This window comes from Ciona robusta, chromosome 6, assembly GCF_009617815.1.
Source record: "Ciona robusta chromosome 6, ASM961781v2".
NCBI classification, from domain to species: Eukaryota; Metazoa; Chordata; class Ascidiacea; order Phlebobranchia; family Cionidae; genus Ciona; species Ciona robusta.
The window spans coordinates 807,393-831,588 of record NC_143240.1 but is presented as its reverse complement, the minus strand read 5'-3'; the positions used below and the strand labels follow the sequence as shown (position 1 = coordinate 831,588).

The 24,196-nt window shown below is 36.1% G+C and overlaps 5 protein-coding genes across 6 annotated transcripts in view; 1 reads left to right on the top strand and 4 right to left on the bottom strand.

Annotated features, from left to right (window-relative positions):
* Positions 1–10,942, bottom strand: part of LOC149734660 (pecanex-like protein 1) — a 36,622-nt gene extending 25,680 nt beyond the window's left edge. The window contains exons 1-15 of one of the 2 annotated variants that reach the window (XM_089879933.1): positions 10,790–10,942; positions 10,175–10,325; positions 9,649–9,718; positions 7,470–7,572; positions 6,636–6,693; positions 5,803–6,017; positions 4,970–5,033; positions 4,052–4,168; positions 3,273–3,385; positions 2,742–2,860; positions 2,415–2,457; positions 1,823–1,968; positions 1,432–1,472; positions 779–844; positions 32–151 (exon numbers count right to left, since the gene is read on the bottom strand). In XM_089879933.1, coding sequence (XP_089736059.1) covers positions 32–151; positions 779–844; positions 1,432–1,472; positions 1,823–1,968; positions 2,415–2,457; positions 2,742–2,860; positions 3,273–3,385; positions 4,052–4,168; positions 4,970–5,033; positions 5,803–6,017; positions 6,636–6,693; positions 7,470–7,572; positions 9,649–9,718; positions 10,175–10,325; positions 10,790–10,942 — 1,579 coding nt within the window. Of the gene's footprint in view, positions 1–31; positions 152–778; positions 845–1,431; positions 1,473–1,822; positions 1,969–2,414; positions 2,458–2,741; positions 2,861–3,272; positions 3,386–4,051; positions 4,169–4,969; positions 5,034–5,802; positions 6,018–6,635; positions 6,694–7,469; positions 7,573–9,648; positions 9,719–10,174; positions 10,326–10,504; positions 10,612–10,789 lie in introns of those variants that run through there. The other variant, XM_089879934.1, reaches the window with a different exon arrangement.
* An 80-nt stretch (positions 10,943–11,022) lies between these two features.
* Positions 11,023–12,997, bottom strand: LOC149734659 (mitochondrial ribosome-associated GTPase 1-like). The gene has a single exon (XM_089879944.1). It carries the CDS (start codon positions 12,830–12,832, stop codon positions 11,744–11,746), a length of 1,089 nt encoding a protein of 362 aa, XP_089736070.1. The 5' UTR covers positions 12,833–12,997; the 3' UTR covers positions 11,023–11,743.
* Positions 12,998–13,141: 144 nt separating this feature from the next.
* LOC149734658 (glutamyl-tRNA(Gln) amidotransferase subunit A, mitochondrial-like) lies at positions 13,142–18,941 on the top strand. Its single transcript, XM_089879939.1, has 10 exons — positions 13,142–13,357; positions 13,470–13,612; positions 13,827–14,012; positions 14,544–14,687; positions 15,637–15,812; positions 16,182–16,291; positions 16,935–17,027; positions 17,295–17,374; positions 17,850–17,984; positions 18,494–18,941. Exons 1-10 carry the CDS (start codon positions 13,319–13,321, stop codon positions 18,915–18,917), a joined length of 1,530 nt encoding a protein of 509 aa, XP_089736065.1. The 5' UTR covers positions 13,142–13,318; the 3' UTR covers positions 18,918–18,941.
* Positions 18,942–19,196: 255 nt separating this feature from the next.
* On the bottom strand, positions 19,197–21,346 carry LOC149734657 (meiosis-specific nuclear structural protein 1-like). The gene has a single exon (XM_089879940.1). It carries the CDS (start codon positions 20,894–20,896, stop codon positions 19,403–19,405), a length of 1,494 nt encoding a protein of 497 aa, XP_089736066.1. The 5' UTR covers positions 20,897–21,346; the 3' UTR covers positions 19,197–19,402.
* Positions 21,347–21,444: 98 nt separating this feature from the next.
* LOC149734656 (phosphoglucomutase-1-like) lies at positions 21,445–23,972 on the bottom strand. The gene is made up of 2 exons (XM_089879938.1): positions 22,181–23,972; positions 21,445–21,990 (listed from the first exon to the last, which is right to left on the bottom strand). Exons 1-2 carry the CDS (start codon positions 23,590–23,592, stop codon positions 21,723–21,725), a joined length of 1,680 nt encoding a protein of 559 aa, XP_089736064.1. The 5' UTR covers positions 23,593–23,972; the 3' UTR covers positions 21,445–21,722.
* Positions 23,973–24,196: the final 224 nt, after the last annotated feature.

The following is a 24,196-nucleotide window of genomic DNA, read 5'->3' as shown; positions in this document are numbered from 1 at the left end:
CATTGTTAAAATAGATGTTACTTCTTTCTACCTTTTCTCTTAGTATCACCAGAAGATACATCATGGGTGGCAGATTGTCGCAAAGTATCAAGAAAAGCTCTCATTTCAGTTTCATCTTCAGAAGAACTACTAGTTGAACTATCTAAGTTACCTATGTGAGATAAAGGTTAGAACTATTTCTATTCTATATGGGTGAGGTCCTTATCTGAGGAGGGATTTGGGCAAAATTCGGCTTATTACCCAATAATCTTTTTATACAGTGGTGCAGCCAAAAAGTATACTGGTAGTTAATAATTTTTTAACAAAGTTTTTGTGAAAGTAAATTTAAGCATTATTTTTTTAATCATATTCACAGCAGACAGTCTTATGAAGAGAATGAATGCATGTGTTTATGCAGATGGTAAACAATTTGAGCTTTTGTTTTGAATATGCTTAGTAAAATTGATATTTTTAAATGTATTTTCATGAAATTGTAAATGAGAGATTTGTGAGACATTAGCTACTATATATTGTGAATGAATGAATGTAACTTGCTTTATCCTCGCATGGCCGGAAAACAACAGTCTTTATAACACAGGTGCCATGTTTCATACACCTCATACCAGCTTACAAGTTACCAAGTAAATGTAATTTTATGAGTAATTGCTTTTATGTATGGCTGACAATTTGGACTCTCATTAGTGACCACTGGGTTGGAGCAATTCCCTATAAGTGTCTTGCCCAAGGACGCATACACCCACAATGGTAGCAGCGATGATATCGGTATAAGAACATATACCTGACACAACAGACCAGTTCCCAGGTTTTCTGCTTCTTGGAGGTTTAGCTTTGGTTGGGCGCATGGCTGATTATAAAAAGTAAAGTTAATGTTTTGTTAACCATCATATTTTTAGGTGACACCATCAAAAAATACAATTTCTTAGTCAGTAGCTTTTAACAACTGTTGTTTTGTTGCTATATACTTTGTTTGGTTTAGAATATTTCCAAATATTCGCTACCATAATGGAAGAGATAAATAAAGTTATTATAGCTGTAAGGCGTTCAGAAAGTCACTACGCATTGTTTTATTTAGTTTATTTGAAGGGAGCAGCAAATTTAGGTGTTGAATGAATGAATGAATGTAACTTATTTATCCTCGCATGGCCCGAAACAACAGTCGTTATAACATGGGTGTTCTGTTTCATACACTTGTGCCAGCTTACAAGTTACCATGTTTCTTTGAGGGGGTTTATTTTTTGGTGGATTTTTTTTTGTATGGCTGATAATTTGGGCAAGCCATAAGTGACCACTGGGTTGGAGCAATTGCCGTTAAGTGTCTTGCCCAAAGCCTGTATTGGTCCTAACGGGATCACTTTCAACCATTGTTATTTTTCATTCATGTTTACTTTCTGGATTCTATACTGAAACAAGTCTGACTTAATAAAAACTTACAATTTCCAGGATTCTTGTTGCTCTTTGCACCTTCTGTGTTTCTACAAAAATAATTACTATTTAAAAACTTAAATCCATTAAAATTGGGCGTAATGTAAAAAATAACGATTTTAACTCAATTTTTTTAAAGCAACAATTTTCAATGCTAAATGACTTTAACTTGTGCAAAATACAAAGTAAAAAAATTGTGCATGTGGTTTTTTTTACACAACAGTATAGCAAGAAAAAACCATTATGCTTTTATGAGTTTTATTTTTGAAACCCATATTGAATAGGACCTATTTAATTAAAGACTAAAAAAAGAGAGTCATCAGGTTTGGAACCATTAAATTTGTGACCCATTTTTAAAACGTAAAGTTTGGGACCCATAAAAATATAAAATCTTCCTCACAAGGTGACGTGGGAAGTGTCCACCGCATCTGACCCCAATAAAGATGATCCTGATGGTGTTGTTGTGGATGAAAGAGATGAGGAAGATGATTTATCCTGAAGGAATTCATTCACCGTGATTTTCATCATGTTTTCACGACCATGATTCTAAAAATAAAAAATAAATTATTTCGTGATTTTATGAAAAAATTGTCATGGTTGGAATTCCATTTACATATTTGTGGAAAAATTCAATTGCGTAGAGGTCTTCAAAAATAAAAATATCAATCATTTTTTAATTTTACGTTGGTTAACACTATGGGCCTCAAGATTTAGGCCAGAGTTAGCCCATTACCACGATACGTACAACAGGCGTGGTAACGAGTTGCCACACTTTTCAACTTTGTGTTTGATTGTCATTTGATATGGCTTACAATTTGGACAACCCATTAGTGTCCACTGGGTTGGAGCAATGTCTGCTAAGTGTCTTGCCCAAGGACACAGAGATACCTATAAGTATCAGTACCACACCTTTTAGTTACAATGCAAGTGCTTACCACTGAACCATGGAGCCAGACCATAAAAACAAACAAAAAAATAAAAATTTGACTTACTGAATCTCCAGCCATGAGATCATCTTTTAGAAGTGATCTTGATCTGACATAGAAGCAGTATATTAATATTAACGTGCCATAGAAATATTATAAGAGTTGACCCTACTGTTAAATTCCATTTTTGATTTAAATAGTAATAAATGATTGAATGTAACTTTTTATTCCCGCTTAGTGAGGCAACGACAGTCGGTATAACACAAGCGTTCTGTTTCATACACCTTGTGAGCGCTTTCAAGTTCCGATGAATAAAAAATATATCAACAAAAGGAAACAAAACAGTAGCCTTAATTCAGTACAAACCCCAAAAAATCAAAGTTTTAAACTAACATTTTTTCGTCGATCCGATTTGTCACTCTGACATCTCGTGGCAAAGATGAGGACTTGGTTTGAGTCATGGTTTGGTTGAGGAACAGGTTGATCTGAGGAGTGGATGCTGATGTAGGGTCCTGGGAGCAAGAGGACTTGAATGAATTATGTAACTGCTTTATCTTCACATGGCAGAAAACACAGTCATTATAACACAGGTGTTATGTTTCATACACCTCTTCCAGCTTACGAGTTATTTTGTATGTAAGTTTTTGAGCTTTTTATGGCTTACAACACAAATTAGTAACCACTGGGTTGGAGTAATTGCTCTTAAGGGTTTACAACATTACAAAACACACATATGCCCACAATGGTAGCAGCGTTGTGCTCTATACCCAAAACCTAATGTGTTTAGGTATTTTGTTACAGTTTCTGCCCTTTTTGAACTATTTTTTCTGTTTAAATGAGGTCTCATTAGCAGGGTACAATGACATGCTCTTCCAGACGACCTCACACATATAGTATATATTTACTTAAGCATTAAAACTATACCTGGTTGGCTGTACCGTTAGAAATTCTCTTCAGATCAGGTGTATCACTCAATACATCTAGTTCTGCTGATCGCTTGCGTGATTTTCGTGCGTCGTCTCCTTTGGCTCCATTATCTATAGCGCAAGATAGCATAAGATAACTGAATGATGAAATCTTAAAATAATATTAATAGTCAAATCGTCCGGCGCTGTAGCACAGTTGGTTAGCGCGCCTGCCTCTAACCCAGAGCCGTACGTAATGGGTTCATGGCTCGTCGCTGCTGCCATAGTGGGCGTATTTGTCCTTGGGCAAGACACTTAGCTGCAATTGCTCCAACCCAGTGGTCACTAATGGGTTGTCCCAAATTATCAGCCACATATAAAAAATCTCCCACAAAGTAACATACATGGTAACTCGTAAGCTGGCACGAGGTGTATTAAACAGAACACCTGTGTTATAACGACTGTCGTTTTCCGGCAACGCGAGGATAAGGTAAGTTACAATGGCAAGTTAAGTACAACCTAATTTTTGTAAAAAAACCACAGAAATGTATGTTTTACATAAGGTAAAGTACAATTAAAGTGTGACAGACTTAAATACACATACAATTTGCACATAAATAAAAAACAGTACCTCTGAAGCATGTTCTATTCTACATGCATTAACGCCCATGATACCACAACCTATTAGTGACCACTGGGTAGTGGCACAGTTTTCAAAAACAAATTCGTGGCATTTGCCAACCGCCACCGTGAATTTCTAGGTCTACCATAATAAAAAACAACACTTGTAATGCTTACCTTCATGCTTTGTAAAACTTCTTTTCTTCACTGGACGTCTGTGGCCACGAAAACCAATCCTTCTTTGTATTGTCTGTACCTCACAAAGTTGATCATCATTGGCGACAATAGACTTCACTGGTAAAAAAATGAAAAAAATCAGTATACCAACAGAAATCATTAAGATTTTGACAGATTGTAGTTATATAGTAGGGTGGGGGAAGATGGGACACTTTTTGACTGTATTCACTCATCCTATTTAGCAGTAAACAAAAAACATTCAAAGAATTATAAAACTGTATCCTCACGGCTCCCATAGACCGGTGTTAAGTGTTTAAAACACGATCAGGATATTTGGTTATTTTGTGTTAAAGGTGTCCCATTTTTCCCCACCCTACTGTATGTTTTTAAAATTAAGGTTAAGATTCAGGAATGCTTTTGAAAGTAAAAGAAGCATTTAGTTATTATACATATTTAAGTGCCACCCTATGCAAGTTTATATAATCCGTAGTTACTTCATTTAGACCAGCATTTCTTAAACTGGGCCCTGGGGTAAATTTACCCCTAAGGGTAAATTCTTTGTATTTAGAGGGTAAATGAGCTACCAATCAAAATCCACATCAGTTGAGGGGACAGAAAAATTGTGCCAATTGTAGTACTTTACCAGACATTGAACAACTCGTTGTCAAAAAGCAAGCGCAACCGTCACATTAAACATAACTGATGTAATTAGTTGTTTTCGCTTTTTAATAAATGAGCACCATATTACATATTGGGGGTAAATCCGATAAGCATCTTTGTTAAACGGGTAAACAATACAAAAAACTCTAAGAACGACTGATTCAGGCCATCGTTAGCACATTACCACAACACCCAGGGGTTATTGCATAGACATCACCAGATGTTAAGGCCCTCGCTTCGCTATTAAACACTAATTACCTGAAGGTTCTGAATTATCTTGTAGTTTGACATCTGAAGATGAGAGTGGTTTGTCATTAGTTGCCTGTGGATTAAAGATTGTTATTTGTCAAAACTTTGTGTAAGTTGGATTTAGCAGCCAGGGTTTTTATTTAACTGGTAGTTTTACCCGCAATGTTTACAACAACTGTTTTTCATTTTTTTTTTCTGCTAATTGTATTCGAAGAGATAAATAAAAAAAGCATGTAAGTAATGTTATATAAGTTAGTACCCAAACTTATGTTGTTATATATGGTATATAACTTAATACCCAAATGCACACAAAAGCAAAAAAAATATATCTTGATGAGTGATGACGTTATTAGCAATTGGCTTCACAGTTTGAGATAGGACTGAGTTTAGGACTTAATGTACGTCAAAGGGTACAAGATCAAAGAATACAAAGTGTGTAAATGACAAATATTAATCCTAGAATTTATTCTGTGAGATATGGACTTGGATTCCATTTAAATAAGGGGACAGTTGATGCGCTTTTAGGAGAAATATCTCTCTCACAGAATAAAATTTGGTGAACTTATTTAATTTTTTGTCGTTTATGTTGTAAAACTTAACACTGAATGGCATTTGTTACGAGAAAGAAAAACTTCGTAAGCACTAGACCAGATTTTGCAAGCACTAGATCAGGGCCAGATTAAAGTAACTTAACACAGTTATAGTATGCAATTTTTACTATTTCTATTCTATGTGGGTAAGGTCCCGCAGCGTGGCACGCCATGGGTCCTATGATTTAGGCTAATATTTGCCCCATTACCCCAACTTTGACTATTTACAGATTTTTTTAAAGTAATTCTTACCTTTATTTGCGCCTTTCTTCCAGAGAGAAAATCTTTCATTATGACATCACTATCACGATTATCGACATTTGGGATGCTTGCACATCGGTCTACTGCCAACCGTTTCTCCCTTTTTCGTGACTTTGTTTTTTTATTGTGACGATTTTTTGGAATTTCGTCAAAAGATTTGACAATGAATGATTCCTCTTCTGCTTGGCCATGCACATCTACAGTAACTAAGAAAAATAGTTTAAGTTAATGGAAGAATAAAGTAACTGTTAATAAATCCTGCAAATTTGACCTTGATGTGGAATGGCATTCGTGGTTACCGGCTAAACAAGACAGACTAATATTTAGCCGGCTGATTTCGAACGATTAACTTCCGTAATAAGTAATGCATAGAAAGTTAGCCGACCAACTAAAAAAACTCGGTAATCAGTGGCGCATCCAGGGGGTTTAGGGAGACCTGACCACCCCCCTTTTAAACCAGAAAAAAAATAAAAATTATATATATTAAAAAAAATATGAAAATTTTTTTGTTAACCCCCCCCCATCATTTTTTTTCTGGCTGCGCCACTGGTGGTAATCAATGGTAACCACAACAGACTAATTTTAGTCGTTCGCCGATAATACAATCTCTGGTTTTGTAATTGGATAAGAGACTGACAATACCTTTTGGGCGATATATATGTATTTTATTAAACAATTGGCTGGACTTAATTTTTGTTTGTTACGTTTTCGTAGCACCAGATCCTAACCTTTTGGGTTCGGTGGCAAACGCTTTATTCAGCTGACAATTTAAGCAACATATTGATGGTCTGTTGATTGGAGTTAAAATAATTGTAAACAAATACCTTTATTCTGTGATGTGTCTTTTATGGAAGATGGAAATAAATCGTCATCTGCAAATGTCTGGAAAAAATAATAGTTTTTTAACACATAGTCCATAAAAGCAATACAGCATTGTGGCAACTGAAAAAACAAGAAACTTTTAAAATCAGTTTGTCTACAGTGCTTCTAAATTCAGCCGCCAGCTGTCATGACTTCATGTACTGTAACTCTATTCTATTTGTTTTTAACTGTAAACGTGTTTTAACAACTGTTGTTCAAATAAAAGTTATTATCCATAAAATTTTGATGGCAGGTGAACCTATGGGCAGTCAATGGTCTAGTACAGTAACACCAGGCAAAAGTTGGTCTAGTAAATTAATACCGACTGGCAATGCATAAACTTATCATGTCCATATTCCATATTATAATACTTGCTGTGTCCATTGTAATGCATTACTGCATAAGGCATACATTAAATAGAATATTCTAAATTATCACATTACTGTGGAGCTACTAATTACACATTTTAATGGATTACTTTCTTAAAGCGGACTCAATATTGTTGTTGTAAATCATTTCTATATATATTAATAATAATAACTTTTATTGGTCTCTTCGATTACGGTAGTGAAATTTAAAAATATTTTAAACGAAAAGACAGGATATAGTGACAAAACAACAGTTGTTAAAACACGCTTACGGTTAAAAACATATTTACATTTACTTGTATATATATAAAATACTAATAAAAATAAACATTGCTTAGCCTACTGATTAAGAAAAGGTTACATGTCAAATTGTTCATAAAAATGATATCTAGAAAATCATTGTTAAGTTGATAGTAAAAAACAAGTTACATGTTTAGTAAGTTCATCCCAAAGCTCCATGTGACCTGAAGTATCAACTTTGTTGCTTGCGATATCAACTTTACCATTCTCGTTGTTTTCGTCGTCTTTACCTCTGCAGCAATAATTTAGATATATTAAAGTGTCCAGCCCAGTGGTAGGGTGGTCAGCACGCCCGCCTCTAACCCAGAGGAAATGGGTTCACGGCTCGTCGCTGCTACCATTGTGGGCGTATGTGTTTTTGGGCATGATACTTAACGGAAAATGCACCAACCGAGTCACTAGTTGGTTGTCCAAATTATCAGCCATACATAAATAATGAAAAACTCCAAATAAAATAATCACTCACAAAGTAACTCGTAAGCAGGCACGAGGTGTATAAAACAGCACACCCGTGTTATAATGACCGTCGTTTTCCGACCATGCGAGGGTAAAACAAGTTACATTCATTCATTTAGCCCTAAATTGTGTTTTAAATCAAGTTATAGACTCACGTCAGGGGCGCAACCAGGGGGGCTGTTTTGCTGTCATGACAGCCCCCTTTTCCGCAGACACGCACGCAGCCAGAAAGTGCTAAGACGCACACACACGCGCGTTGCATTTAATATTACATTCGTTCGCTTAAAATTGGAATAACTTTTCGTTCAATTGTTACGTCACTTGTCCTATTGTAACGTAACTATTAATTATGACGTTTCATAATATAACAATCTGGAGGAATGTGCTAACTGCACAACCAACCACGAGATCGAAACATCGTGTATGAGCGTCACATTTTTACGCTCTGCGCCGGCGTAGGAAATAAAGGAAGACGCATGTGGTAGCATACATTCAACACTTAACAAACGAAGCAATCGTTGTGAATTTATTCTCGTGAAAAGTGACGTAATAAAACTATGGTTCTCGTGCGGTGTCATCAAACGATGTTTTTTGGCCTTTGTCCAAGCTCTGCCGGGGCGATACTTTATAATAATATATTACAATTTGTGTTGGTTCCAATTTACTGATAGCGTCGCTCCTCGCACTTATATTTGCACCAATTAAAATGCATAATAATCGCGGTTTATCAGCATTTAAATCAGTGGTTACCAAACTTTATCTACTCGCGTACCACTTTTTGGTTCAAGCAGCGTTCTCAAACCACCTACATACTAAACTACTAAAGGCTCGTGAACAACTCATTTTAAATAGTGAAATTAAAAACCGCACGCACACCTATTTTTTCCGCGGGCATGAACTTGGCACTGCCTTTCTCAAAGTTGAAAATAAAAGTAATTTGCCTATTAAACAGGGCAACAGGCGCGGTAATAAACAACCTAAATATGTTCCAGAAGTAGCACTGCTGTATATTCACGATGTTTTCCTCAGCCAAGCAGCATAATTATTACGAAACAGTAGGGATTCACACGTGGATTCATCGCGTCATAATAGCGATTGTTTGACCTGGGAATTGATTACGTCATAATAGCAGTTCACACGTTCATTATTTGCGTCATATTAGCGATTGTCCCCTTGATTATTTAGCCTGCAGGTGCTTGAAAACAGGTTGAATATTTGCCTTTTCATGCGCATAAGTAAAGATAGGCTTGCAAAAATATTCTGTACACGCGTAAAACAACGCCTAGGTTTAAAAAGTTAGGAACACCGGTGTAGGGAATATGGCATGGAATGACACGCTCTACGTAATTTATGTGGATTAAAATAATGCTCACGAGTTCACGACAATCACTAAAAGATCATTTGCGATCGTTTGGTGTGAACTTAATAAGGTGCTCGCGTACCACCTGGGAGGCCTTCACATACCATAGTTTGGGAAGCACTGATTTAAACTAATCATCAGAAACAGAAATTATACAAAAACTACAGATCGTATAGGAGCAAATAAAACACGATTGTTTACCAACAATCTCGTTTGTGATGGAACAATCGTAATGGTTTTTCAAAGGTATTCTGACGTAAATAATCGTTACATTAACATGCGTAAATCTGCAACAATGTTTCCTCAGTTTATATTAATTTAGATACGTCTTTTTAATAATGTAGTGTTAGTTTTAATTTACCGCGTAAAATAGAATATATATTCGTGTGCACAACCAATAAAGGGAGTGTTTTATCGCGTCTGAGATAAACGTGGACTAGACGTAAATATGACAGCCCCCTTTTGAACGCGCTGGTTGCGCCACTGACTCACGTATACGAATCTTTCTTCACAGCATCTTCTACTTCACCAGTATCTTTTATTTCAGTCACTTTATCTTCATCTAAAAGTTAATTTTATTGTGTTTAATAAAACAGAATATTTTAATTGAACAGCCTATTGGTTAGGTATGTAAAATGCAAAGTAATGTTTTTTGATTGTATTTTAACATGGGCATTTGAGGATAACATAGGGTCTAGTTACGAAATAGTTGTTTTCTTATACACCAGACACACATGATGTATTTATACACCTCATGCTCCCTGTCAAGTTATAACATGGGTGTCTTCTTATACACCATACACACATGGTGTATTCATACACATCATGCTCCCTGTCAAGTTATAACAGGGGTCTTTTTATACACGAGACACACATGGTGTATTCATACACCTCATGCTCCCTGTCAAGTTATAACAGGGGTCTTTTTATATACCAGACCAGACAGACACGGTGTAACCATTAGCATTGCCCCCATGAGAGGATAAATAAGTCACAATTATACATGATGTGCTCATACCTGGTGGATCCTCTTCCACTGTCTTCTTCTGTATTGTCTCCCCTTTATCAAATGTTTGATGTAGATGATTGTTGGCAAATTTCAATGTACTGAAGAATATCACAAGTGACACAAAGTAAGCACTTGTTACTCCCCATGTGAGCAGTGTCAACTAAAAAAAATAATATTGTTGTTATTGTCATCCCAAAGGGGTAAACCAACATAAAATTGTTTATAGAAAGAAATGCTGAAATTATAGAGGTTATCTAAAGGTACAACCAAAGTTTAAAACAATTAACCTGCTAAAAAATGCATGTCAAAACCGTAAATTCTTGAAAAATGATCTATTACCTTTATCTGATATAGTTCAAAAACTTGCAGCAATGGCGCTAAGTGTCTTGCCCAAAGACACATACACAGATACACTTATCAGTACGATTCAACCCTGTACCTTTTATTCACAATACAAGAATCTAACTGCTGGGCCAAAGCATCGTACAGAAATCCAACAATGACTTATTATTTATTGCATTTAAAAAATATGAAACTATAAAAACATTGTTTTTTATTAATCTTTTCAAAACATAGCCTACTTTAGTTTTAATTAAATTTAAATCTAAAAATGTAGCAACTTACTAAGTAGAGGCAAAATGGCAGACAGAGCAAAAACAACCAGGAATAGAGATGGAACAAGTTTGTGAAGTTGCTATGAGATGTATCGTAGTACCAGCCACCGGATAACGAAGGCCATAAGCCCTGTTGTACAAACTTAAGAATGTTTCTTTTCATGGCTGGATCTTATCAGCTTGTGTTTAAACACCTAACTCATATTTTTAAACGGTAATTTTTTTTTAAATACTGGTTTAACACTGTAAAAAAAACATGATAGGAATTTTTATGTGGTTGTATGTGGAAAATGTTACAGAATAACCAGGGCATTGGGAAAATGCATGGATAAAGTAAAAAATACAAAATTGTAGCAGCATAGAAGCGTACTTAACTATTTTTTTACAAGTAAAAAATTGTTTTGGCAATGAAAAATAAGCGTGTATAGATCATATGTATACTTGATAATTCTGCCACAACTGAAAAAAAAAAATTGTAAAAAAAAAAGACAAAACCATAATTAATAACATGACTGACAAAAAATGACCTAACAATAGTTTGTGCCATGCAGTTTATGAGCAATTTTAATAAGTAATACAACTTTTTTGCAGTTGTAGAAACCACTGGGGTGATTTCAAGGAACAAGCTGGTGTAGTTATTCAGTAAAAAAATTTTTTTTAAAAGACATCAATTTGCAAAGGCTGAAAATATGAAAACATGAAAAAAATGATTTACTGATATAAGTTATTCAATAGTCAATAGTCATTAGACCTAACATTTAACATATTTTTCCGCTGTGGTATGGAAAGAAATATCGGACTAATAGTAAACAAATAAAAAAACAATTAATTTGCAAAGGCGCAAAATATGAAAACATTAAATTACTAGTATACATTGGCCCGTTTAAAAATTGTTATTTTTCTGCACTGTTGTAGAATGAAATACCTTGCAAATGGTAAACACATTTTTAAACAACATAAAAAATTACGTTTCATTCTCATCATCATAAAACTCTGTTTCTTCATTAAACTTATGAATGAACTCAAAATTTAAAACATCATCAAGTAAAAAATTTCCCAATTTTCCTTCTCGGAAAGCCTTTAAGAAAACAGAGGCTGCCTGATCGAAATCTGGTATTTTAACATGGACTTTACCAGTACCAGTTTGCACTGCACGAGTCTGAAACTGATTAGCTTCATTTGAAATGTGTTTCAAGAGAGTTAGGCTACAGTCTGTAGGCCCTGGGAGATTAAAGTACTTTGTGTATGTAAAATCCCTATGTTTGTTCAGAGTGTATAGTAGGTAATCTGCCACCATGCTTGGTCCAATTACATGGTCATGTACTGTGTTGCATAAAGCAAGCTTCATGCCTACATGCATGTCTGTAATGTGTGGCTCAAAAATCCCTGGAGTATCAAGCAGATAAACAGCAGGATTACTTGAGACTTGAACCCTATTCATTACTGCTCTGGTATGGCCAGGATTTCGTCCTACTTCTGGTCCCCCTTTTCTCCCCAAGTTGCCAGCCCTTAGGGCTTTTATTAACGAGGATTTACCAACGTTTGGAATGCCTACAACCATAATATTAATGTCCATGTCCCCTTCTCTGTCGTGGCGGTGGCTTTTTTGCACCAAATTCACGCACGCTGGTATTATCCGACGAACGGACGGATGGCATTGCCCTGCTGATAACAGTTCCGTAAAAATAACATTTTCGACGTTTTTTTCTCGGTAAAACTCGAATATTGCGTCCACATGCTGCTTTGTAAACTTCACCAAGTCAATTTTATTCAACAACAAAAGATAAGGCTTTGAACTGAGCGCTTGTTGGAGCCCTGGGTTTCGTCCAGAAATCGGGATACGAGCGTCGTGTATTTCAATGATACAATCTACGTTTTTTAAAACTCTGCGCATTTTAATAAGTCCTTTACCCATGTGTCGAGGAAACCAGTGCTTAAAGCTTGGCTTCGGGCCAAAGTCAAATTGGTTCCGCATTGTGAACTCTTGGGAATATTTGCGTACAGCATATCTAGTTCGCATTTTGCCCAGGAAACTTCGCGTAAATTGATGCATTATGATTGTATACGTGTCGTATACTTCTGTAAACACTATTTGCAGTTAAAAGAAACAACTTTTCCTTGACATGAAACAATAAACTATGCTGAAACAGATTCACAATACTGTACTACCTCATTTGGCAAACACCATTGAACAACTGGCGAGAGAACTAAAAAAGCAATTTTCAACCACAAACTTTTTCTTTTCCCCCTTTTTTCTTTTTGTTATACCTTTTTTCTTTTAAAAATCTAGGAATTAGGTGAGAGAGTGGCGTAATCACCGAAATTAGAATATGTTTTTATTTTTTAAACGAGTTTCTGTCCATTAATAAAATATGATTAAAACTTGACTAAAAAAGTAAGAACTTCTAAAATTGACCAAGTTTGAAATACTGTTAAAAAGGAAATTCATATAAAAACAGGGGGATTTCCCAAAATTGAAACACAATATTAGTAAAGTCAGAATTTTAAAACTGGTCGTGCATGCTGTTTTTCATTACCCATGGCCAGCAATGGAATTTTACAAAAATCTACAGTGCAGGTACAGAAATACATATATATTTATGTATGTATTTACATTTATAAAATAATTCAGTAGTATATTTATCTTTTAGACACAAAATAAGAAAGTACCTTTCAAATTGAAATTTCAGATTGCATCTTTGATTCGGAATGGTGCTATTTCAAAAGATGTGGTTGCAAGAGAGTGTTACAAAAGAATTGAAGAGATAAAACCTCTTAATGCATTCATAACAGTAGTGGATGACCATAACAATGAAAACCATGGGTCTACCAAGTAGGTTATGTTGTATTTTACTTTGTAGTTCTATATTCAAAATATCTGCTATTGGCAGCACTTTAGGTCATTTTTTTATAAAAAAAATGAAGCTATTTGCTTGAAACATTATGTAATATTATGCACCAGCACATGCAGATTAAAAAATGTTTATGCCAGAGTTAGACCAATACCCATTTGCTCTGTTATATTAACTGTTGTGTTAATGTTTCAGCCTACCCCTTCATGGAGTCCCATTTGCTGTGAAAGACAACTTCAGTACTGTGGGTGTCAGAACTACATGTGCTTCCAATATGTTGAAAGATTACGTTCCTACATTCAATGCTACAGTTGTTGATAGACTTTTAAAGGCTGGAGCTGTGATGATAGGCAAAACTAATATGGATGAATTTGCTATGGGGTATGTGTTTGTTTTTAAGAATGGCTCATTGTTTTTCTGCTAGGTGAAGCGACCACGCTTATTTTCTTCAAATTAAATATAAATATCTTTTAAACAGTAACCGTGATTTAATAACTGTTGCTTTGTCGCTATATTCTGTTTTTTTTTAATATTTTTTAATCTTCGCTACCATAATCTAAGAAACAAATAAAAGTTATTATTATAATTATTTAAATTAATAATACCATGCATATTTAGTTTATAACTTAAAACACACTCAAACTTTTTAACTAGACCAGCCCACATTAGACAATAGGGGGTAATGGGCCAACACTGGCCTGCATCTATGGTTGTAGGACCTCACCCATATACAAAACAATTCACATTCATTGTTTAAAATACAAAACAGAATAGCTAAATCAGAATTAAAACATTTGCAGAGTGAATTTTTATATTTAACTATATATATAGTCCTAACTTTTAGTTTTTTCTCTTTCAGCAAGAATTTTAATTTTCGACTTAATTTTTTTTTTTGGCTAACATTATTTTTAGGTCCGGTTCAGTTAACTCCTTATTTGGTCCTGTACGAAGCCCATGGCTTTATGACTTTAACAATACAGATAATTCTGATTGGTTTATTTGTGGTGGAAGCTCTGGTGGTAGTGCAGTTGCTGTGGCAACAGGAGCAAGCTATTTGTAAGTGTAAACATATTATTCAATATAACATTAGCAAAGGTTTATGGCAGTGCGTGTTTCTGGAGAGTTAGACTACAATCTGTAGGCCCTGGGAGATTGAAATACTTTGTGTTTCGCTTGCAACCCTGTTTAATCTACCAAAATATTTCCGCCCTAAAAAAATTATAATTCACTAGTAATAGTATAATATATGCAGTAAATGCAGAACTTTGTGTAAATGTTAGAGGTCCCTGAAGTTTATCATACAACACCCAGTTTGGGAAGCCTTGGAATTTTACTACGACCCACAGCCCTATCGTAAAATTCTACAAAACTTAGCAGAAACCCTTGTCTTTGTTTGTGCATTTATTAGGTGATTTATGAGAATGTCCTTACGGTCAGTTTATGATACCGTGGGTTTGGCAGCCACGCTTTTATCTGACACTTTTACTTAACGATTTACCTACAGCGTGTTTATAGCAAATTAGCGATTGTCGTTTTTTTGCTAATTCTTTTTTCTTCATTACTTAAATGAATGAATGAATGTAACTTACTTTATCCTCGCGTAGCCTGTAAACGACAGCCGTTATCACACGGGTTTAACACCTCGTGCCAGCTTACGAGTTACCATGTATGTTACTTTGTGGGTGAATATTTTTTTTTTTTTTTGTATTGCTGATAATTTGGACCACCCATTAGTGACCACTGGGTTGAAGCAATTGTCGTTAAGTGTCTTGCCCAATGACACATACCCCCACAATGGTAGCAGCGTCGAGCCTTGAACCCATTACCTATTGGTTACAGGCAGGCGCGCTAACCACTACGCCACTGTGCCGGACAGGTTATTAACCTGATCTTGGTTGCTGTATTTAAAAATAAACAATTATGTATTAAAAATAAACAATTATAAATAAACAATTATGGTATGTAATATGGTATTACTAATAAAAAAATATTTTATTTATTTTAGTGCATTAGGATCAGACACTGGAGGTTCCATAAGAATACCTGCAGCCATGTGTGGTGTGGTGGGATTCAAACCAACGTATAGTTCATTATCAAGGCATGGACTCATATCTCTGGTTAACTCACTGGACGTGCCAGGGGTATTGGCAAAGACGGTTGAAGATGTGGCACTTATTTACAGTAGGTCTTGGAAAAATACAATGAATTATGTTTTTCCTACCTTTTTATGCACATAGAATTAATGTATGTACACATAAGTTATGGGTAAGGTTTTACAGTGTGGAACCTAGGACACATATATATATATAGTAGGGTGGGGGAAGATGGGACACCTTTATAACATATTATTTAAATATCCCGATTGTGTTTTAAACAATTAACAACGGCCAATGGGAGTCCTGAGGATACGGTTTTATAATTCTTTTAATGAACAAAAAAAATATGAAAAGTTGTCCCATCTTCCCCACATATATATATATATATATTATTCGTAAAATCTTATATTATATGACAAGGTGTATTCCATATTATAGTAGCTAACAAAAACAGGTATTATTGCCGGTAACGACTGTATGGATTCAACCTCAACAACCAAAGAAGTGGAAAAAGTAAAACTAGATTGTGAAAGTATCAAAGATTTGGTCGTTGGAATACCGAAGGTTTGTGATTCCTGTTATAATGAATGAATTGCTTATCCTTGCGTGACTGGATCGATAGTCGTTATAACACAGGTGTTCTGTTGGATGATCCAAGTGCCAGCTTACGAGTTACCACTTCCGTATCTTTGTGGGTAATTGTTTTTTGTGTATGCATTACAATTTAGACAGCCCATTAGTCACCACTGGGTCGAAGCAATTGCTGTTAATTGCCAAAAGACATACGCTCTCAAGTCAAAACGGAAGCCGCGATAAATTTTGAACCCAAACCTATGGTTTAATAATAATCATTAAATTGGTAACACATTTACATTCATTCTTACATACATTCAACTTATCTTAAAATTTACTGGTATCTTGGCAATGGTTAGCAAATCTGCCTATGAGAATACAAGTTCAGTGCTGCCACCATTGTGGGCGTATGTGTCCTTAGGAAAAAGACTTAACGACAATTTCCTCAACCTAATGATCATTAGTGTGATGTCTAAAAAATTATCAGTTATACAGAAAACTAATCACCAACAAGTTAAATACATGGTAACTCATAAATGTCACAAGGTGTTTAAAAAAGATCACCTGTGTTATAACAACTGGGTTTTCGCTCCCTTGAGGAACATTCAATCAAACTTTTATTCTTCAAACTTAGGAGTACAATGTTCCTGGTATGTCACCTGAGGTCATTGAAGCGTGGAATCGAACAGCGGACATTTTTGAGAATGCTGGTGCAAGAGTTGTGCAGGTAATTTGTGGTAAATCAAGGTTATAAAGAAACATAAAATGTAGTACCTTTATTTCTTTTCAATTGTCGGTAGCAAAGATTTAGAAATATTTCAAACAAAAAGTAAAGATATATTAACAAAACAACAGTTGTTTAAAAACGCTTTCAGTTAAAAACATATTTACATTAAATTAAAAAAATAAGCGTGGTCGCTACACCTAGCAGACAAACAGGCCATTTATGTTTAACTGAACAATATTTTGTAATTTATTTTTATCTGCATTATAGGTAAGCCTGCCGCATACAGAGTATTCAATACCATGTTACCAAGTGCTTGGCGCAGCTGAAGTGGCATCTAACATGGCTAGGTAAATAAGTAATAAATGAATGTAACTTACTTAATCCGCGCATGGCTAGAAAACAACAGCCGTTATAACATGGATGTTCTGTTTCATAGACCTTGTGCCAGCTTACGCGTTACCATATATGTTACTTTGTGGGGGGGATTTTTTTCATGTATGGCGTTTTTATCGTCCCGTTTGGTAAAAAAAAATAGGAAGGACTCTAAAAAAAACATTGTATGTGTGTAACAAACATAGGTGCCTAACATAGCCTTGCCCTGGAATGAATTATAATACCCTGTTTCAATAATCAAGTAAGTTTCTGTCAATCTATCACAAAATGGATTGCCATTATCAATTCAACTGATATCAGCACATGTGAACAGTACCTTGCTTAACAAGAATAACTTAATAGGAATAAGTATGTGGCCGAAAAGAAGCCTGGTTTTTCTAAAAATAGGCGCCAATGATAACAAATCTCTTAAAATATGCATATTTACAGGTTTGATGGTTTGGAGTTTGGCCACAGAGTTGAAGGCGATTACACAGAAAAGATGTATGCCCGATCTAGAAGTGAAGGTTTTAATGAGACTGTTGCTGGAAGAATACTTGCTGGCAATTATTTCCTACTTAAAAGGTAAAGCTTGCCATAGGAGTCGGTAGCACAGTTGGTTAGCGCGCCTGCATCTTTCCCAGGTATTGGGTTCAAGGCTCTTCGCTGCTACCATTGTGGATGTATCATGTATGTGTTCTTTGGAAAAGACACTTAACGGCAATTGCTCCAACCCAGTGGTCACTAATAGGTTGTCCAAATTATCCGCTATGCATAAAAAGTCCCCAATAAATAATCACCCACAAAGTAACATTATGTCAATGTATTCTTTGGGCAAGACACTTAACGGCAATTGCTCCAACCTAGTGGTCACTAATAGTTAATCCTTTACCCACAATGGAACATACTTGTATTAGATGTATGAAACAAAACACCCATGTTTAACAACTGTCGTTGCTTCAACCCATTGGTCCCTTTTTGGGTTGTCTAAATTTTTAGCCATATAAAAAAATCCTAATGCCGTAACAACCGTTATTGCCCCGCCAATGCAAGAATAATTCAATTTATATTTTACCTAGTTCTCTTTCTTACAGCAACTATGAAAAGTATTACGAAAAAGCAATGAAAGTTCGCCGGCTCATAACGGATGACTTCCTAAACATATTTTCCACCAAAGAAAATTTAAGAGTGGGTGGGAGACCCCAAACAATGGGAATGTCAAATAGCAGTGTTGATATCTTGCTTACTCCAGCAATGGTGTCACCTAGCCCACTACATAGTGAATTCAATCAAAGAAGTAACCGCCACAGAACTGTAGAGCATGATGTATGCCTTCAGCCTGTTAACCTAGCAGGCGTGCCGGCAATTTCAGTGCCTGTCAATCTATCACAAAATGGACTGCCGATATCAATGCAGTTGATATCAGCACACTTTAATGACAGTACTTTGCTTAGTACTGCGAAATTTTTAGAACAGTCGGTGTCTTTTCCTTGTTTTAAGTTTCCGGACATTGTTTAATTCAAATATACTTATTTTATCTGATGTGTGATATTTTCTGGTACTGATGCTTAGTGGTAGAAGCATATTAAAACCAAAGGAATTTAGGTTTAATGCTGCTAATGCTACTATTGTAGGCATGTTTGTTCCCTATTTGGTAAGACACATAACTAAAATTGTTTAAACCCAGTGGTCACTTATGGTTGTCCATGTTATAGGCCATACGGACTTAAAAGCAGGTACAAGGTGTATGAAATATGTAGCCTGTGTTATAACTAAAATGAGAATAAATGTCATTCATTCATTTTTTTCATATTTTTAGTTCACCGTTTTATGCAGTTACACAAATGAAGCAAAAAACAAATACCCATAAAATGTAACGAAGTGTCAAAAGAGACAAACTTAAATTTTTCACAATGCCTTGTTGAAAACTTGCAGTAAAAGTGCTACAACAGTCAATGGGACAAAAAACATTCAAAACTTGCAGCCATTATAAGTGGAAAGCATCAATAGTCATCAAAGGGATCAACACGTCTCTTCTGATAAGCTTTCCTGAAATTTTCATCAAATATTTCCAAGTCTTTATCGCTAGTGAGGACACCTTTAGGAAGATACCCAAGAAGTTTGGTTGCGTGCTCTTTAAGAAGTTTCTGCCTCTCCTCCTCCAAGATCTGTCTCCGCATGGCTTGAATCCTCTCCTCTTCCTGGAGCTGATCAATTTCTCGCTGTCTATCCTCCTCAAACTGCCGCCTCCGATCCTCAATGAGAGCATCAACTGCCCGCTTGTGCTCGAGCTGCTTCATTCTTCGTTTCTGAGCATTCATCTGCTCAATTCGATCATCCTCTGCAAATTTAGCAAGCATCTGCCTCCGGAACTCTTCCTCTTCTTGCTGTTCCGCTTCCATCCTCATTTGCTTGAATTCCATTTGCTTCTGGTGCGTTTCCTGGAGTTCAATCCTCTGTCGAAGCTTTCTCTCCTGCTCCGCCATTTCTTTTTGCCTCTCAGCTTCCTCTTGCTCTTCCAGATAAAGATCCTGAAGAATATTTTCTCTTTCTTCCTTTTCACTCTGCTCCCTAGCAATCTTAGTGGCAAGTTGTTGCTGCACCAGTGCCTTCGCATTTTCTTGTTCTTGCTGCTTAGCCATTCTCTCATTCTCCCTAACTTGTTGCATATCTGCGAACTGAAGTATTTTTCTATTCTCTTCTTCCAAACGTTCTCGTTCCAATCTCTTCCATTCATCCCTCTTTTGCTTAAACTCCTCCACAAATCTCTGCGTCGCGTGTTGCTTCTCCAACCTCATTTCCTGATCCCTTTGATCCTCCTCATAAATCTTCCTAACGATTTCATCAATCATGAGTTTTTCTTTCAAGAACTCTTCATACGCCTCTTGCTTCTTATGCTCTTTCTCTTCAAGCTGCCGTTCCAGCTCTTGTTGATAGCGAACACTTTCTTGCCAACGCTCAAGCTCCTTTTGTTGCTCTGCCTCCTCTGCTCTTTCAAACTCCTCTTTCATCTGACGAGCGATCTTAGAGTCCCTCTGCATCCCTTGTAACTTAATAGCATCTCTCTCCGCGATCTGAGCCGCCCTTTCTCGATTCATATACCCAGCTTTTAGTTTAGCTTCCAACTCCCTAAGCTCGAGACTATTATCCCGGAGCTGCTGCCGCATCTTTTCATCTCGAATCTTCTCCAGTTTAATCTGCTCCAACTGACGAGCCATCCTCTCCTCCTGCGCGAGCTGCTCTTCCCGCTGCCGACTATTTTGCTCCGCTTTCAAGATGGCTTCCTCCATCACTCGCTCCTGCTCCTCCCTCTGCAGTGTCCGGATGAACCTTTTATCCGCAACACGATCCTCACTCTTCACATTTGCACGGATCAGAGTATCATCTTTTAAATTTTTTAGAAAATCTTCTCTTAGGTTTTCTTTCCTTCTGTTTTCCACTTGCAGCTTCTCCTGCTGAGCATGAGTCAGCGCTGTTCGACGCTGAGAAGCAAACATCGTGGCGTTTTAAATTAAACAAAATTTCTGCAGGAAAAAGTAATTTTAAATAACATTAATGAAATATTATTTTTTCTACAAGCAACTAGGCTATGGTAACAAATTATGACTTTATATTAGTTTTTGAGTTACTTCATTATCTATTATTGTACACAGTGATACTGATCCATCCATATAATTACGTTTCTTTCGTTCAATATAACGATATTGTACTCGTTCATCAACTTCGAATTGTATACGGAACCGTTCTGCTGTTTACATAAAATAAACGGCACAGATTAAGTAAGTATTAAGACTACATTGAGACAAATTAAAACATAAAATTTTACAAACTTCTTTCTCTATTTATGAAAAAACGCGGCTGAAAAATCTTGCTTTTATAATTGACTTCTATTGTCAAGGCAACTGACGGTTTGTATTTACCCACGCGGTGGCACTACAAACCACGTAATATTTAACAACTGGGGAGCAGACGTCTTATTTCGCCAAACTTCAAGCTAAATTGTACAAATTTCGGAAAACCCTCTTACCTCAAATTAAAATCGATATTGTTTCTTAATTGCACAGCAGAACATATAACTTTTATTGAACTTTCAAAATACAGTGCAAAACCAATCTTTCATTTTGAATTAATAACATAAGTTAAAAACGACCAACTATAATAAATAAACACATATATATATATACTGCAATTCATGTACACCCATTAGGCCTAATATAATATGTTTTGGCAGATAAGCACAGTTAAAGAGTATAAAGTCACCAATATATAAAGTTAGCCACACAGATAACTATTTGCATGCATAAATACATATTAATCTATTTATTACGTAATAACAGTAGGGCTTGTACGGCCTGTCAGCTCCGGAATCTGAGAAATTTTCAAAGCAATTTCAACAAGAGGACATAGCACATCTGCGGCAGGAGCTTCCAGTGTTGCATCATCACTTGAGACATAACTGTCCACATACATTCGTATTGTAGCACCACTGCTACCTGTACCACTGAGACGAAACACTAAACGTGAACCGTCAGAGAAAATGATTCTGATTCCTTGTTTTTCTGCAATGCTTTTATCAATAGGATCTGTGTACCTGCACAAACAACACAAACATTTCTTTACATTAAATTATCATAGTTAAACAATCTTTTCTGCTAAATATTAAAACTATTTTTTTTTCGGCGCAAAAATATTTTACCATTGCTAAGATTTTTACATAGTTGATGTTAAACAAAATATTATATTGTACTGTGAATTCCTAATTAAGTATAAGCAAACAGTACCTGTAATTATCCATTAACTGTACAGTGTAAGTTTTTCCAGCACCAGACTGTGTTGAACCAACTAAACTTTGATCTTCAGTCATCTGTTCCAAAGATTTCATCATTTTACCGGCAGCTTCAGAATCCACTTGTTCATAGTCATACCTTGTAAAGCAATTTCTTCCATATTTCTTCCAATGGTCAATAATAACCTCTTCAGCGGAAATTTTTCGATGCGAGAGGATTGAAAGCCACGCAAGAGCGGCCCACATTCCATCTTTCTCTCTGATGTGATCCGACCCAGTTCCGAAACTCTCCTCTCCACAGAGCGAAATTTTCCCAGCATCCATGAGGTTCCCAAAGAATTTCCATCCAGTTGGAGTCTCGAACATCTCCATTCCAAAGCCCTTGGCTACATGATCCACAGCTGCACTTGTAGGCATGCTTCGTGCAAACCCACTCACTTTATGCTTTCGAAAATATGGAATTGCTTCATGATTAGCAGCAATTACAGCTAAAGAGTCACATGGTGACACAAAGAAGCCATTCTTTCCTATTATCATGTTCCTGTCTCCATCTCCATCAAATGCAACTCCAAAATCATGCTCCCCTTTTTTCATTTTATCCATAAGAGCTTTAGCGTAAGTGAGATTAGGGTCCGGATGTCCTCCACCAAAGTCCTCCAGAGGAATAGAATGAACAATTGAGCTCGCATCTGCTCCCAACTCCCCACAAACAATCTTGTCAGCATAAGGCCCCATAACACCATGCAAAGAGTCAAAACAAAGTTTCAGATTTTTTGACGTTACATATGACTTTATTGACTCAAAATCAAAAATCTCTTTCATCATTTCAACGTAATCTTTAACACTGCATACCACATCAACGGTAAAATCACTACCCCCCACTTTAAAAGCATTGCTTCCAATAGAGCTAATATCCACTTCAATATCAGGGCAGGTTTGAAAAGACTCCAAAGATTTAGAAATTGTAAAAATCTTATCGGTTACTGAAGATGGTGCAGGCCCTCCATTGGAAGTGTTGTACTTAATTCCAAAGTCAGCATTGGGCCCACCAGGGTTATGGCTAGCAGTTAGTATAATGCCACCAGTAGCAGAATACTTGCGTATAAGGCAAGATACAGCTGGTGTTGACAGAATACCATTCTGTCCAACAACTAATTTTGCGACACCGTTCGCAGCTGCCATTTTAATAATAATTTGAACTACATCTTTCATGTAATATCTACCATCGCCCCCCACAACCAAAGTGGAGCCTTTTCTCTCATTTTCATCAATACTAAGCAAGATTGATTGAATGAAATTTTCCGTGTAATGCTTTTGAGTGAGGTATACTTGGGTGTTTTTTCTTAAACCACTGGTGCCAGGTTTTTGGTCAGCATATGCAGACGTAGGGACACTAACAATACTCATATTGGCAACAGGAATTGATATGGTTTACTAATCCCTAAAGGTAAGGATATTTTAGGAACAACAAAATAGTAATACTACAAAACCGTTATTGTTAAAATAAAAAATGTTTAAGGAACAATAATTATTTTAAACAATAGATAAATTAATGTAAAATACAGTACCAAAATTAGTCATGATAGGCCTATTAAATCACAGGCAGAGTCGGTATGTATAAATGTTTGAATACGAACTCTGATTACAGAAAGTGTATACAATATAATAAACGAAGAATCAATATATAACAAAAATAAACAAAATGACCAACCGCATAGTTTACTTTATTGCCCTACATATCGATAGAAATTCAATCTTCCGCTAGGCTGCAAAAAGCAAACCAGCAACTTCAGCAAGTCAGCGACAACGTTGATAAGCGATGACGTCACACGCACGTATCATTGAAATCGCGGACACGGCACATACACGCGAACACGCCCACCTTTACAATACAAACTCATATTGTTCCGGCGACAATCAGTCGCTTCTCTCATTCTACCTTCTTTTTTCGCCTAATAGTCATGTAGCCTTGCGGCAAGACCGTTCACACAAACAATAACTAGCTTTACCA

Bases quoted from the DNA above. Each gene is read 5' to 3' on its own strand.
- LOC149734657 (XM_089879940.1), bottom strand. From the start codon at position 20,896: ATGTTTGCTTCTCAGCGTCGAACAGCGCTGACTCATGCTCAGCAGGAG.
- LOC149734656 (XM_089879938.1), bottom strand. From the start codon at position 23,592: ATGAGTATTGTTAGTGTCCCTACGTCTGCATATGCTGACCAAAAACCT. The intron at 21,991-22,180 runs GTACTGTTTGCT...TTGTTTGTGCAG, and splicing joins CAGTTAATGGATAATTACAG to GTACACAGATCCTATTGATA.
- LOC149734658 (XM_089879939.1), top strand. From the start codon at position 13,319: ATGGCCAGCAATGGAATTTTACAAAAATCTACAGTGCAG. The intron at 14,013-14,543 runs GTATGTGTTTGT...CATTATTTTTAG, and splicing joins ATGGATGAATTTGCTATGGG to GTCCGGTTCAGTTAACTCCT. The intron at 14,688-15,636 runs GTAAGTGTAAAC...TATTTATTTTAG, and splicing joins GCAACAGGAGCAAGCTATTT to TGCATTAGGATCAGACACTG.
- LOC149734659 (XM_089879944.1), bottom strand. From the start codon at position 12,832: ATGCATCAATTTACGCGAAGTTTCCTGGGCAAAATGCGAACTAGATAT.